Source organism: Mizuhopecten yessoensis, unplaced genomic scaffold, assembly GCF_002113885.1.
Source record: "Mizuhopecten yessoensis strain PY_sf001 unplaced genomic scaffold, ASM211388v2 scaffold4373_2, whole genome shotgun sequence".
NCBI classification, from domain to species: Eukaryota; Metazoa; Mollusca; class Bivalvia; order Pectinida; family Pectinidae; genus Mizuhopecten; species Mizuhopecten yessoensis.
Window position 1 is genome coordinate 520,243 of NW_018405514.1, and position 12,328 is coordinate 532,570.

The following is a 12,328-nucleotide window of genomic DNA, read 5'->3' on the forward strand; positions in this document are numbered from 1 at the left end:
AGAAACAATCAGCGTGAAAATAATATATTTGCAGCCTACATAGACAATTCATTATTTGTAAACAAGATGTTTCTTTCTAATGATCTGTAGGATTGTAGGTCCTTTAGTTGTTACCTGTTGCTATGCCCTGTGGTAGTTGTGGTAGGGATGTCCTGCCAGGTTACTTGTTGGTAAGCCCTGTGGTTGATTTTGAGTATGCCCTGCCAGGTTGCCTGTTATGTACTGCCAGGTTGCCTGTGGGTTTGCCTTGTGTTGGTTAATTGTGGTTTGCCCTGAGAGGTTGTCTATTGTTATGCCTACTGTGGTTAGGCAGGTTTTCCCTGCAAAGTTGCCTTGTTGGTATGCTCTCTGATTGTTTGTTGGTATGTCTTGAATGTTGCCTCTGTGAGTGCTCTATGATAGTTGTTTGTGGGTATGCCTTGTTGTAGTTGTTTGTAAGTTTGACCTGTTGTGATTGTTTGTAAGTTTGCCCTGTGGTGGTTGGAGGGTATGCCCTGGAAGGTTGCCTGTGGGTTTGCTTTATGGTGGTTGGTGGGTATGCCCAGGGAGGTTGCCTATGGGTTTGCCCTGTGGTGGTTGGTGGGTATTCCAAGGGAGGTTGCCTTTGGTTTTGCCCTGTGGTGGTTTGTGGCTAAGCCATGGGAGATTGCCTGAGGGTTGGCCCTGTTGTGTTTGGTGGGTATGCACTAGGAAGTTGCCTTTGGGTTAACCTGTGGTTGTTGGTACGTATGCCCTGGGAGGATGCCTGTGGGATTGCCTTGTGGTGGTTTGTAGGTATGTCATGTGGGATTGCCCTGTGGTGGTTGGTTGGTGTGCCCTGGGAGGTTGCCTGTGGGTTTGCCCTGTGGTGGTTGGTGGGTATGCACTAGGAAGTTGCCTTTGGGTTTGCCCTGTGGTGGTTTGTAGGTATGTCCTGAGAGGTTGTCTGTGGGTTTGCCCTGTGGTGGTTTGTAGGTATGCACTAGGAAGTTGCCTGTGGGATTGCCTTGTGGTGGTTTGTAAGTATGCCATGAGAGGTTGCCTATGGGATTGCCCTTAGGTGGTTGGTGGGTATGCACTAGGAAGTTGCCTTTGGGTTTGCCCTTTGGTGGTTTGTAGGTATGCACTAGGAAGTTGGCTGTGGGATGGCCCTGAGGTGGTTAGTGGGTATGCCATGGGAGGATGCCTGTGGGATTGCCCTTAGGCGGTTGGTTGCTATGCACTAGGCAGTTGCCTTTGGGATTGCCCTGTGGTGGTTTGTAGGTATGCCCTGAGAGGTTGGCCGTGGAATTGCCCTGTGGTGGTTAGTGGGTATGCCATGGGAGGATGCCTGTGGGATTGCCCTGTGGTGGTTAGTGGGTATGCCCTGGGAGGATGTCTGTGGATTTGCCCTGTGGTGTTTAGTGGATATGCCCTGTGAGGATGCCTGTGGGATTGCCCTGTTGTGGTTAGGGGGTATGCCCTGGGAGGATGTCTCTGGGTTTGCCCTGTGGTGGTTTGTAGGTAGGCACTAGGAAGTTGCATTTGGGATTGCCTTGTGGTGGTTTGTAGGTATGCCATGAGAGGTTGCCTGTGGGATTTCCCTGTAGTGGTTGGTGGGTATGCACTAGGAAGTTGCCTTTGGGATTGCCCTGTGGTGGTTTGTAGGTATGCCATGAGAGGTTGCCTGTGGGATGGCCCTGTGGTGGTTAGTGGATATGCCCTGGGAGGATGGCTGTGATATGGCCTTGTGGTGGTTTGTAGGTATGCACTGAGAGGTTGGCTGTGGGATTTCCCTGTGGTGGTTGGTGGATATGCACTGAGAGGTTGGCTGTGGGATGGCTCTGTGGTGGTTTGTAGGTATGCACTGAGAGGTTGGCTGTGGGATTTCCCTGTGGTGGTTGGTGGGTATGCACTGAGAGGTTGGCTGTGGGATGGCCCTGTGGTGGTTTGTAGGTATGCACTGAGAGGTTGGCTGTGGGATGGCCCTGTGGTGGTTTGTAGGTATGCACTGAGAGGTTGGCTGTGGGATGGCCCTGTGGTGGTTTGTAGGTATGCACTGAGAGGTTGGCTGTGGGATGGCCCTGTGGTGGTTTGTAGGTATGCACTGAGAGGTTGGCTGTGGGATGGCCCTGTGGTGGTTTGTAGGTATGCACTGAGAGGTTGGCTGTGGGATGGCCCTGTGGTGGTTTGTAGGTATGCACTGAGAGGTTGGCTGTGGGATGGCCCTGTGGTGGTTTGTAGGTATGCACTGAGAGGTTGGCTGTGGGATGGCCCTGTGGTGGTTTGTAGGTATGCACTGAGAGGTTGGCTGTGGGATGGCCCTGTGGTGGTTTGTAGGTATGCACTGAGAGGTTGGCTGTGGGATGGCCCTGTGGTGGTTTGTAGGTATGCACTGAGAGGTTGGCTGTGAGATGGCCCTGTGGTGGTTTGTAGGTATGCACTGAGAGGTTGGCTGTGGGATGACCCTGTGGTGGTTGGTAGGTATGCACTGAGAGGTTGGTTGTGGGATTGCTCTGTGATGGTTTGTAGGTATGCACTGAAAGGTTGGCTGTGGGATGGCCCTGTGGTGGTTTGTAGGTATGCACTGAGAGGTTGGTTGTGGGATGGCCCTGTGGTGGTTGGTGGTGTGTTGTAGACAGTGGTGATGGCTCCAGTGTGGTCATGGTACCTGCAGACTCTGGAAAATGCCAATGTTTTATGTCAGTTACAAAAGAACAGCTCCCTCAGACACACACATATATCTACCATAAGTCAACTCTCAAATCAATAACACAAACCTACATCTTGCTTTCATAAATATTTTAGCACTTTTCTACAGCATTTTTATCACATTTTGAACAAATGTTTCTTTAAGTAAGAGTATTGTCCCCTGCCATACAGATTCTATAATCAGAGCTGATTGTTTGAAGCAGACGACAGATTTGAGGCTACAGGACAAGCCAGAGAGCATGCCTGCATATTATTTCATTCATCTCCAGATAATGTCTCAATAGAGTGTGTTTTCCGGACAACTGTTTCCAGAATCAATTTAAACAACAATTTGACACAATTAGGACAAGACCATTCCATTTCATTTAAAAAATTGGAATAAAGTTTTTACTTTATTTGAATTTGAATTTCTTTGTTAATTTTCCAACTCCCCAAAATTAAAATCTAGACAAAATGTGTTTAAATAGTTTAATTAGGAACTAGTGTAATGGTTAGAATAGATCAATAATCATGCATATTATTATTCCTTACTTTTCATTTGTGATTATTCTATTACTGGAGTCATAATATTGTGTCAGATCCATCAACACAAATTTAATCCTGCTAACATATGGGAACAGTGTATGTTTGTATATTGTCATAGTGATAATTGCATGTTGGATAAAGTGCTAATTGGTATATTGACAATTTATATAATAATGTATATTGACAATTTGAATTTTGGTTTATGACAAGTTTTGTATTGACCTGTATTTGTAATTTGTGTATTGGCTTAAGTGCTCATCCAATAGTGTATTAAAAATTGTTATAAACATATAGACAATTTGTATGTTGGTGTTTTGGATACTTTTGTACTTGGTAAAGTGTTAATTTGATAATTATCATATTGCAAATTTAATCATTGGGCTATTGACGATTTGTTTATTAATTATACTCTTTTAGGTAAAGTGCTGATTTTATAATCAGTATATCAAAATTTTACACACTGGAGTAAAATACTGACAATTTTTTAATTAGTGTATATTGGCAATATGTATAATGACGATCTGTGTGCAAAAAGCTTCACATTTTGTGTATACAGCTACATGTTCTGTGTGCATAAAGCTTCACATTTTGCTTGTACAGCTACATGCTCTGTGTGTACAGCTACATGCTCTGTGTGTATATAGCTTCACATTCTGTGTGAACAGCTACATGTTCTGTGTGTAAAGCTACATGTTCTGTGTGTACAGCTACATGTTCTGTGTGTATAAAGCTTCACATTTTGTGTGTACAGCTACGTATGTTCTGTGTGTACAGCTACATGCTCTGTGTGCATAAAACATCATATTCTGTGTGTACAGCTACATGCTCTGTGTGTACAGCTACATGCTCTGTGTGTATATAGCTTCACATTCTGTGTGTAAAGCTACATGTTCTGTGTGTACATCCACACATTCTGTGTCTACAGCTACGTATGTTCTGTGTGTACATACACACATTCTGTGTGTAAAGCTACATGTTCTGTGTGCAGCTACACACTCTCTGTGTACAGCTACAGACTCTCTGTATACAGCTACATGGTCTATGTGTACAGCTACTTGTTCTGTGTGTACATCCACACATTCTGTGTCTACAGCTACATATCATCTGTGTACATCTACATGTTCTGTATCTACATCTACATATTCTCATTGTACAGTAACATGTTCTGTGTGTACAGCTTCACATTCTGTGTGTACAGTTACATATTCTGTGTGAAGTTTCATTTTCTGTGTTTACAGCTACATATCATCTGTGTACAGTTACATGTTCTGTGTCATCCAGCTTCACATTCTGTGTGTACAGTTACATGTTGTGTGTGTATATCTACATGTTGTGTGTGTACATCTACATGTTCTGTGTGTAAAGCTACATGTTGTGTGTGTACATCTACATGTTCTGTGTACAGCTACACAATCTCTGTGTACAACAACATGTTCTATGTGTACAGCTCCACATAATGTGTGTACAGTAACATGTTCTGTGTGTACATCTACATGTTGTGTGTGTACATCTACATGTTCTGTGTACAGCTACATGTTATGTGTGTACATCCACACATGTTCTCTGTGTACAGCTACATGTTCTGTGTCTACAGCTATATATTCTCTGTGTACAGTTACATGTTCTGTGTGTACAGCTTCACATTCTGTGTGTACAGTTACATGTTGTGTGTGTACATCTACATGTTCTGTGTGTACATATTTATGTTGTGTGTGTACAGCTACATGTTCTGTGTGTACAGCTACATGTTGTGTGTGTACATATTTATGTTGTGTGTGTACATCTACATGTTGTGTGTGTACATCTACAAATTGTGTGTGTATATCTACATGTTGTGTGTGTACATCTACAAATTGTGTGTGTATATCTACATGTTGTGTCTGTACATCTACATGTTCTGTGTGTACATATTTATGTTGTGTGTGTACATCTACATGTTCTGTGTGTACATATTTATGTTGTGTGTGTACATCTACATGTTCTGTGTACAGCTACACACTCTCTGTATACAGCTACATGTTCTATGTGTACAGCTCCACATTATGTCTGTACAGTTACATGTTCTGTGTGTAAAGCTACATGTTGTGTGTGTACATATTTATGTTGTGTGTGTACAGCTACATGTTCTGTGTGTACAGCTACATGTCCTGTGTGTACATCCACACATGCTGTGTCTACAGCTACATATTCTCTGTACAGTTACATGTTCTGTGTCATCCAGCTTCACATTCTGTGTGTACAGTTATATGTTGTGTGTGTACATCTACATGTTGTGTGTGTATATCTACATGTTGTGTGTGTACATCTACAAATTGTGTGTGTATATCTACATGTTGTGTGTATATATCTACATGTTGTGTGTGTACATCTACATGTTCTGTGTGTACATATTTATGTTGCGTGTGTACATCTACATGTTCTGTGTACAGCTACACACTCTGTATACAGCTACATGTTCTATGTGTACAGCTCCACATTATGTCTGTACAGTTACATGTTCTGTGTGTAAAGCTACATGTTGTGTGTGTACATCTACATGTTCTGTGTACAGCTACACACTCTCTGTGTACAACTACATGTTCTATGTGTACAGCTCCACATTATGTGTGTACAGTTACATGGTCTGTATGTACAGTTACATGTTCTGTATGTACATCTACATGTTGTGTGTGTACATCTACATGTTCTGTGTGTAGATACATGTTTTGTGTGTACAGCTACATGTTCTGTGTGTACAGCTACATGTTCTGTGTGTACATCCACACATGCTGTGTCTACAGCTTTATATTCTCTGTGTACAGCTACATGTTCTGTGTCTACAGCTTTATATTCTCTGTGTACAGTACATGTTCTGTGTATACAGCTTCACATTCTGTGTCTACAGCAACATATTCTCATTGTAAAGTAACATGTTGTGTGTGTACAGCTACCAATTCTGTGTGTACACCTACACATTATGTGTGTACAGCTACATGTTCTGTGTGTACATTCACACATTCTGTGTCTACAGCTACATATTCTCTGTGTACAGTTACATGTTCTGTGTGTACAGCTTCACACTCGGTGTACAGCTACATGTTTTGTGTGTACATTCACACATTCTGTGTCTAAAGCTACATATTCTCTGTGTACAGCTACATGTTCTGTGTGTACAGCTACACATTCTCTTGAACAGCTACATGTTCTGTGTGTACGGCTACATGTTCTGTGTGTACATCTACACATTCAGTGTGTACAGCTACATGTTCTGTGTGTACAGCTCCACATTCTCTTGAACAGCTACATGTTCTGTGTGTACGGCTAAATATTCTGTGTGTACGGCTACATGTTCTGTGTGTGTAGATACATGTTCTGTGTGTACAGCTACCTGTTCTGGGTGTGTTGATACATGTTCTGTGTGTACATCTACACATTCAGTGTGTAAAGCTACATGTTCTGTGTGTACAGCTACACATTCTCTTGAACAGCTACATGTTCTATGTGTACAGCTACTTGTTCTGTGTGTACAGCTACACATTCAGTGTGTAAAGCTACATGTTCTGTGTGTACAGCTACACATTCTCTTGAACAGCTACATGTTCTATGTGTACAGCTACATGTTCTGTGTGTACAGCTACATGTTCTGTGTGTACATCTACACATTCAGTGTGTACAGCTACATGTTCTGTGTGTACAGCTACACATTCTCTTGAACAGCTACATGTTCTGTGTGTACAGCTACATGTTCTGTGTGTACAGCTACATGTTCTGTGTGTACATCTACACATTCAGTGTGTACAGCTACATGTTCTGTGTGTACAGCTACACATTCTCTTGAACAGCTACATGTTCTGTGTGTACAGCTACATGTTCTGTGTGTACAGCTACATGTTCTGTGTGTACATCTACACATTCAGTGTGTACAGCTACATGTTCTGTGTGTACAGCTACACATTCTCTTGAACAGCTACATGTTCTGTGTGTACAGCTACATGTTCTGTGTGTACAGCTACATGTTCTGTGTGTACATCTACACATTCAGTGTGTACAGCTACATGTTCTGTGTGTACATCTACACATTCAGTGTGTACAGCTACATGTTCTGTGTGTACAGCTACACATTCTCTTGAACAGCTACATGTTCTGTGTGTACAGCTACTTGTTCTGTGTGTACATCTACACATTCAGTGTGTACAGTACATGTTCTGTGTATATACATCTACACATTCAGTGTGATCTACACATTCAGTGTGTACAGCTACATGTTCTGTGTGTACAGCTACATGCTCTGTGTGTATAAAGCTTCACATTCTGTGTATACAGCTGCATTTTCTCTGTGTGTGTACAGCTACATGTTCTGTGAGTGTAGATACATGTTGTGTGTGTACATTTACATGTTGTGTGTGTACAGCTACACTTTCTGTGTGAACAGCTACATGTTCTGTGTGTACAGCTACATGTTCTGTGTGTACAGCTACATGTTCTGTGTGTACATCTACACATTCAGTGTGTACAGCTACATGTTCTGTGTGTACAGCTACACATTCTCTTGAACAGCTACATGTTCTGTGTGTACAGCTACTTGTTCTGTGTGTACATCTACACATTCAGTGTGTACAGTACATGTTCTGTGTATATACATCTACACATTCAGTGTGATCTACACATTCAGTGTGTACAGCTACATGTTCTGTGTGTACAGCTACATGCTCTGTGTGTATAAAGCTTCACATTCTGTGTATACAGCTGCATTTTCTCTGTGTGTGTACAGCTACATGTTCTGTGAGTGTAGATACATGTTCTGTGTGTACAGCTATAGCTCTGTGTGTATAAAGCTTCACATTCTGTGTATACAGCTGCATTTTCTCTGTGTGTGTACAGCTACACTTTCTGTGTATACAGCTACATGTTCTGTGAGTGCAGATACATGTTCTGTGTGTAGATACATGTTCTGTGTGTACATTTACATGTTGTGTGTGTACAGCTACACTTTCTGTGTATACAGCTACATGTTCTGTTTGTGTACAGCTACATGTTCTGTGTTTGTACAGCTACATTTTCTGTGTGTGTACAGCTACATGTTCTGTGTGTGTAGATACATGTTCTGTGTGTGTAGATATGTGTTCTGTGTGTGTAGATACGTGTTCTGTGTGTGTAGATACATGTTCTGTGTGTGTAGATATGTGTTCTGTGTGTGTAGATACGTGTTCTGTGTGTGTAGATACGTGTTCTGTGTGTATAGATACATGTTCTGTGTGTAGATACATGTTCTGTGTGTACAGCTACATGTTCTGTGTGTGTAGATACATGTTCTGTGTGTACAGCTACATGTTCTGTGTGTACAGCTACATGTTATGTGTGTGTAAATACATGTTCTGTGTGTGTAGATACATGTTCTGTTTGTATAGCTACATGTTCTGGGTGTGTAGATACATGTTCTGTGTGTACAGCTACATGTTCTGTGTGTATAGATACATGTTCTGTGTGTGTAGATACATGTTCTGTGTGTATAGCTACATGTTCTGTGTGTGTAGATACATGTTCTGTGTGTACAGCTACATGTTCTGTGTGTGTAGATACATGTTCTGTGTGTACAGCTACATGTTCTGTGTGTACAGCTACATGTTATGTGTGTGTAAATACATGTTCTGTGTGTGTAGATACATGTTCTGTTTGTATAGCTACATGTTCTGGGTGTGTAGATACATGTTCTGTGTGTACAGCTACATGTTCTGTGTGTATAGATACATGTTCTGTGTGTGTAGATACATGTTCTGTGTGTGTAGATACATGTTCTGTGTGTGTAGTTACGTGTTCTGTGTGTGTAGATACGTGTTCTGTGTGTGTAGATACGTGTTCTGTGTGTATAGATACATGTTCTGTGTGTATAAAGCTTCACATTCTGTGTATACAGCTGCATTTTCTCTGTGTGTGTACAGCTACATGTCCTGTATGTGTAGATGCATGTTCTGTGTGTACATTTACATGTTCTGTGTGTACAGTTACATGTGAAAAGGTAGTAGCAGGTATATTGACATTTGGTTTGTATCAGATATTGACAAGATCACAGCTAAGGATCCTCAGAGTTATATAAAAAATAAGTGTACTGATGATCAGTGTATATTAGTATTTTGACAATCGGTATGTTAAGCTATTGGTATTTTGACAAAATATGTATTGACAATCAGTTCATATTCATTAGATTACAATCAGTTTGTATATAGATATTGGTATGTTGCCAAACAGTATATATTGTTATATTGACAATCAGTATGTATATTGAGGATCAGTATGTATCCTGACAATCAGTGTATATACTGAGGATCAGTATGTATATTGATGATCAGTATGTATATTGACAATCAGTATGTATACTTACAATCAGTATGTAGCCTGACAATCAGTATGTTTCCTGACAATCAGTATTTATTGTGACAATCAGTATGTATACTTACAATCAGTATTTAATGTGACAATAGTATGTATACTTATGATCAATGTGTATTGGTGTGATCTCAATCAGTATGTTTGTTGATATTTTGACAATCAATATGTGTAAAGCTACTGTTATATTGTGTATGACAATCGATCAGAGTATATTGGTATATTGACATTATGTATGATTAATGTGTATACTGACAATCAGTGTATATTGGTATATTGACAGTATGTATACTGACAATCAGTGTATAAACTGACGATCAGTGTGTATTGGTATATTGACAGTATGTATATTGATGATCAGTGTGTATATTGACCATCAGTGTGTATACTGACCATCAGTGTATATAATGATGATCAGTATGTATTGGTATATTGACAGTATGTATACTGACAATCAGTGTATATTGGTATATTGACAGTATGTATATTGACGATAATTGTTTATAATGATTATCAATGTATATTGGTATATTGACAGTATGTCTACTGACAATCAGTGTATAAACTGACGATCAGTGTGTAGTGGTATATTGACAGTATGTATATTGACGATCAGTGTGTATAATGATGATCAATGTATATTGGTATATTGACAGTATGTATACTGACAATCAGTGTGTAAAATGACATTAAGTATATATTGGTATATTGAAGGTATGTATACTGACAATCAGTATGTATACTGACAATCAGTGTATATTGGTATATTGACAGTATGTATATTGACGATAATTGTTTATAATGATTATCAATGTATATTGGTATATTGACAGTATGTATAATGTTGATCAGTGTGTATTGGTATATTGACAGTATGTATACTGACGATTAGTGTGTATACTGATGATCAATTTATATTGGTATATTGACAGTATGTTTATTGACGATCAGAGTGTATCAGACCATCGGTGAGTATACTGACCATCGGTGTATATACTGACCATCAGTGTATATAATGATGATCAGTATGTATTGGTATATTGACAGTATGTTTATTGACGATCAGTGTGTATATTGACCATCAGTGTGTATACTGACCATCAGTGTATATAATGATGATCAGTATGTATTGGTATATTGACAGTATGTATATTGACGCTCAGTGTGTATAATGATGATCAATGTAGATTGGTATATTGACAGTATGTATACTGACGAACAGTGTGTATACTGATGATCAATGTATATTTGTATATTGACAGTATGTATACTGACGATCAGTGTGTAAAATGACATTAAGTATATATTGGTATATTGACAGTATGTATATTGACGATCAGTGTGTATAATGATGATCAATGTAGATTGGTATATTGACAGTATGTATACTGACAATCAGTGTGTACAATGACATTAAGTATATATTGGTATATTGACAGTATGTATATTGATGATCAGTGTGTATATTGACCATCAGTGGGTAAACTGACCATCAGTGTATATATTGACCATCAGTGTGTATACTGACCATCAGTGTATATAATGATGATCAGTATGTATTGGTATATTGACAGTATGTATATTGATGATCAGTGTGTATATTGACCATCAGTGTGTATACTGACCATCAGTGTATATAATGATGATCAGTATGTATTGGTATATTGACAGTATGTATAATGTTGATCAGTGTGTATTGGTATATTGACAGTATGTATATTGATGATCAGTGTGTATATTGACCATCAGTGTGTAAACTGACCATCAGTGTATATACTGACCATCAGTGTATATAATGACGATCAGTATGTATACTGACAATTGGTGTGTATAATGTTGATCAGTGTGTATTGGTATATTGACAGTATGTTTATTGACGATCAGTGTGTATATTGACCATCAGTGTGTATACTGACCATCAGTGTATATAATGATGATCAGTATGTATATACTGACAATCGGTGTGTATAATGTTGATCAGTGTGTAAAATGACAATCAATGTATATTGATGATTGGTGTGTATACTGATGATCAATGTATATTGGTATATTGACAGTATGTTTATTGACGATCAGTGTGTATATTGACCATCAGTGTGTAAACTGACCATCAGTGTATATACTGACCATCAGTGTATATACTGATGATCAGTATGTATATACTGACAATCGGTGTGTATAATGTTGATCAGTGTGTAAAATGACAATCAATGTATATTGATGATTGGTGTGTATACTGATGATCAATGTATATTGGTATATTGACAGTATTTATACTTATGGTCAGTGTGTATACTGATGATCAATGTATAATGGTATATTGACAGTATGTATACTGACGATTAGTGTGTATAATGATGATCAATGAATATTGGTATATTGACAGTATTTATACTGATGATCAGTGTGTATAATGATGATCAACGTATATTGGTATATTGACAGTATTTATACTGACGATCAGTGTGTATACTGATGATCAATGTATATTGGTATATTGACAGTATATTTATTGACGATCAGTGTGTATATTGACCATCGGTGTATATACTGACCATCGGTGTGTATACTGACCGTCGGTGTATATACTGACCATCAGTGTATATACTGACCATCAGTGTATATAATGATGATCAGTATGTATATACTGACAATTGGTGTGTATAATGTTGATAAGTGTGTAAAATGACAATCAATGTATATTGATGATTAGTGTGTATACTGATGATCAGTGTGTTAACTGACAATCAGTGTATATTGGTATATTGAC

At 39.1% G+C, this 12,328-nt stretch overlaps 1 protein-coding gene across 1 annotated transcript; it reads right to left on the bottom strand.

Annotated features, from left to right (window-relative positions):
• Window positions 1-779: 779 nt before the first annotated feature.
• LOC110448917 (early nodulin-75-like) lies at window positions 780-2,624 on the bottom strand. Its single transcript, XM_021495428.1, has 3 exons — window positions 1,681-2,624; window positions 1,214-1,466; window positions 780-1,130 (listed from the first exon to the last, which is right to left on the bottom strand). The coding sequence occupies exons 1-3, from the start codon at window positions 2,622-2,624 to the stop codon at window positions 780-782; spliced, it is 1,548 nt and encodes a 515-aa protein (XP_021351103.1).
• Between the last annotated feature and the right edge of the window lie 9,704 nt (window positions 2,625-12,328).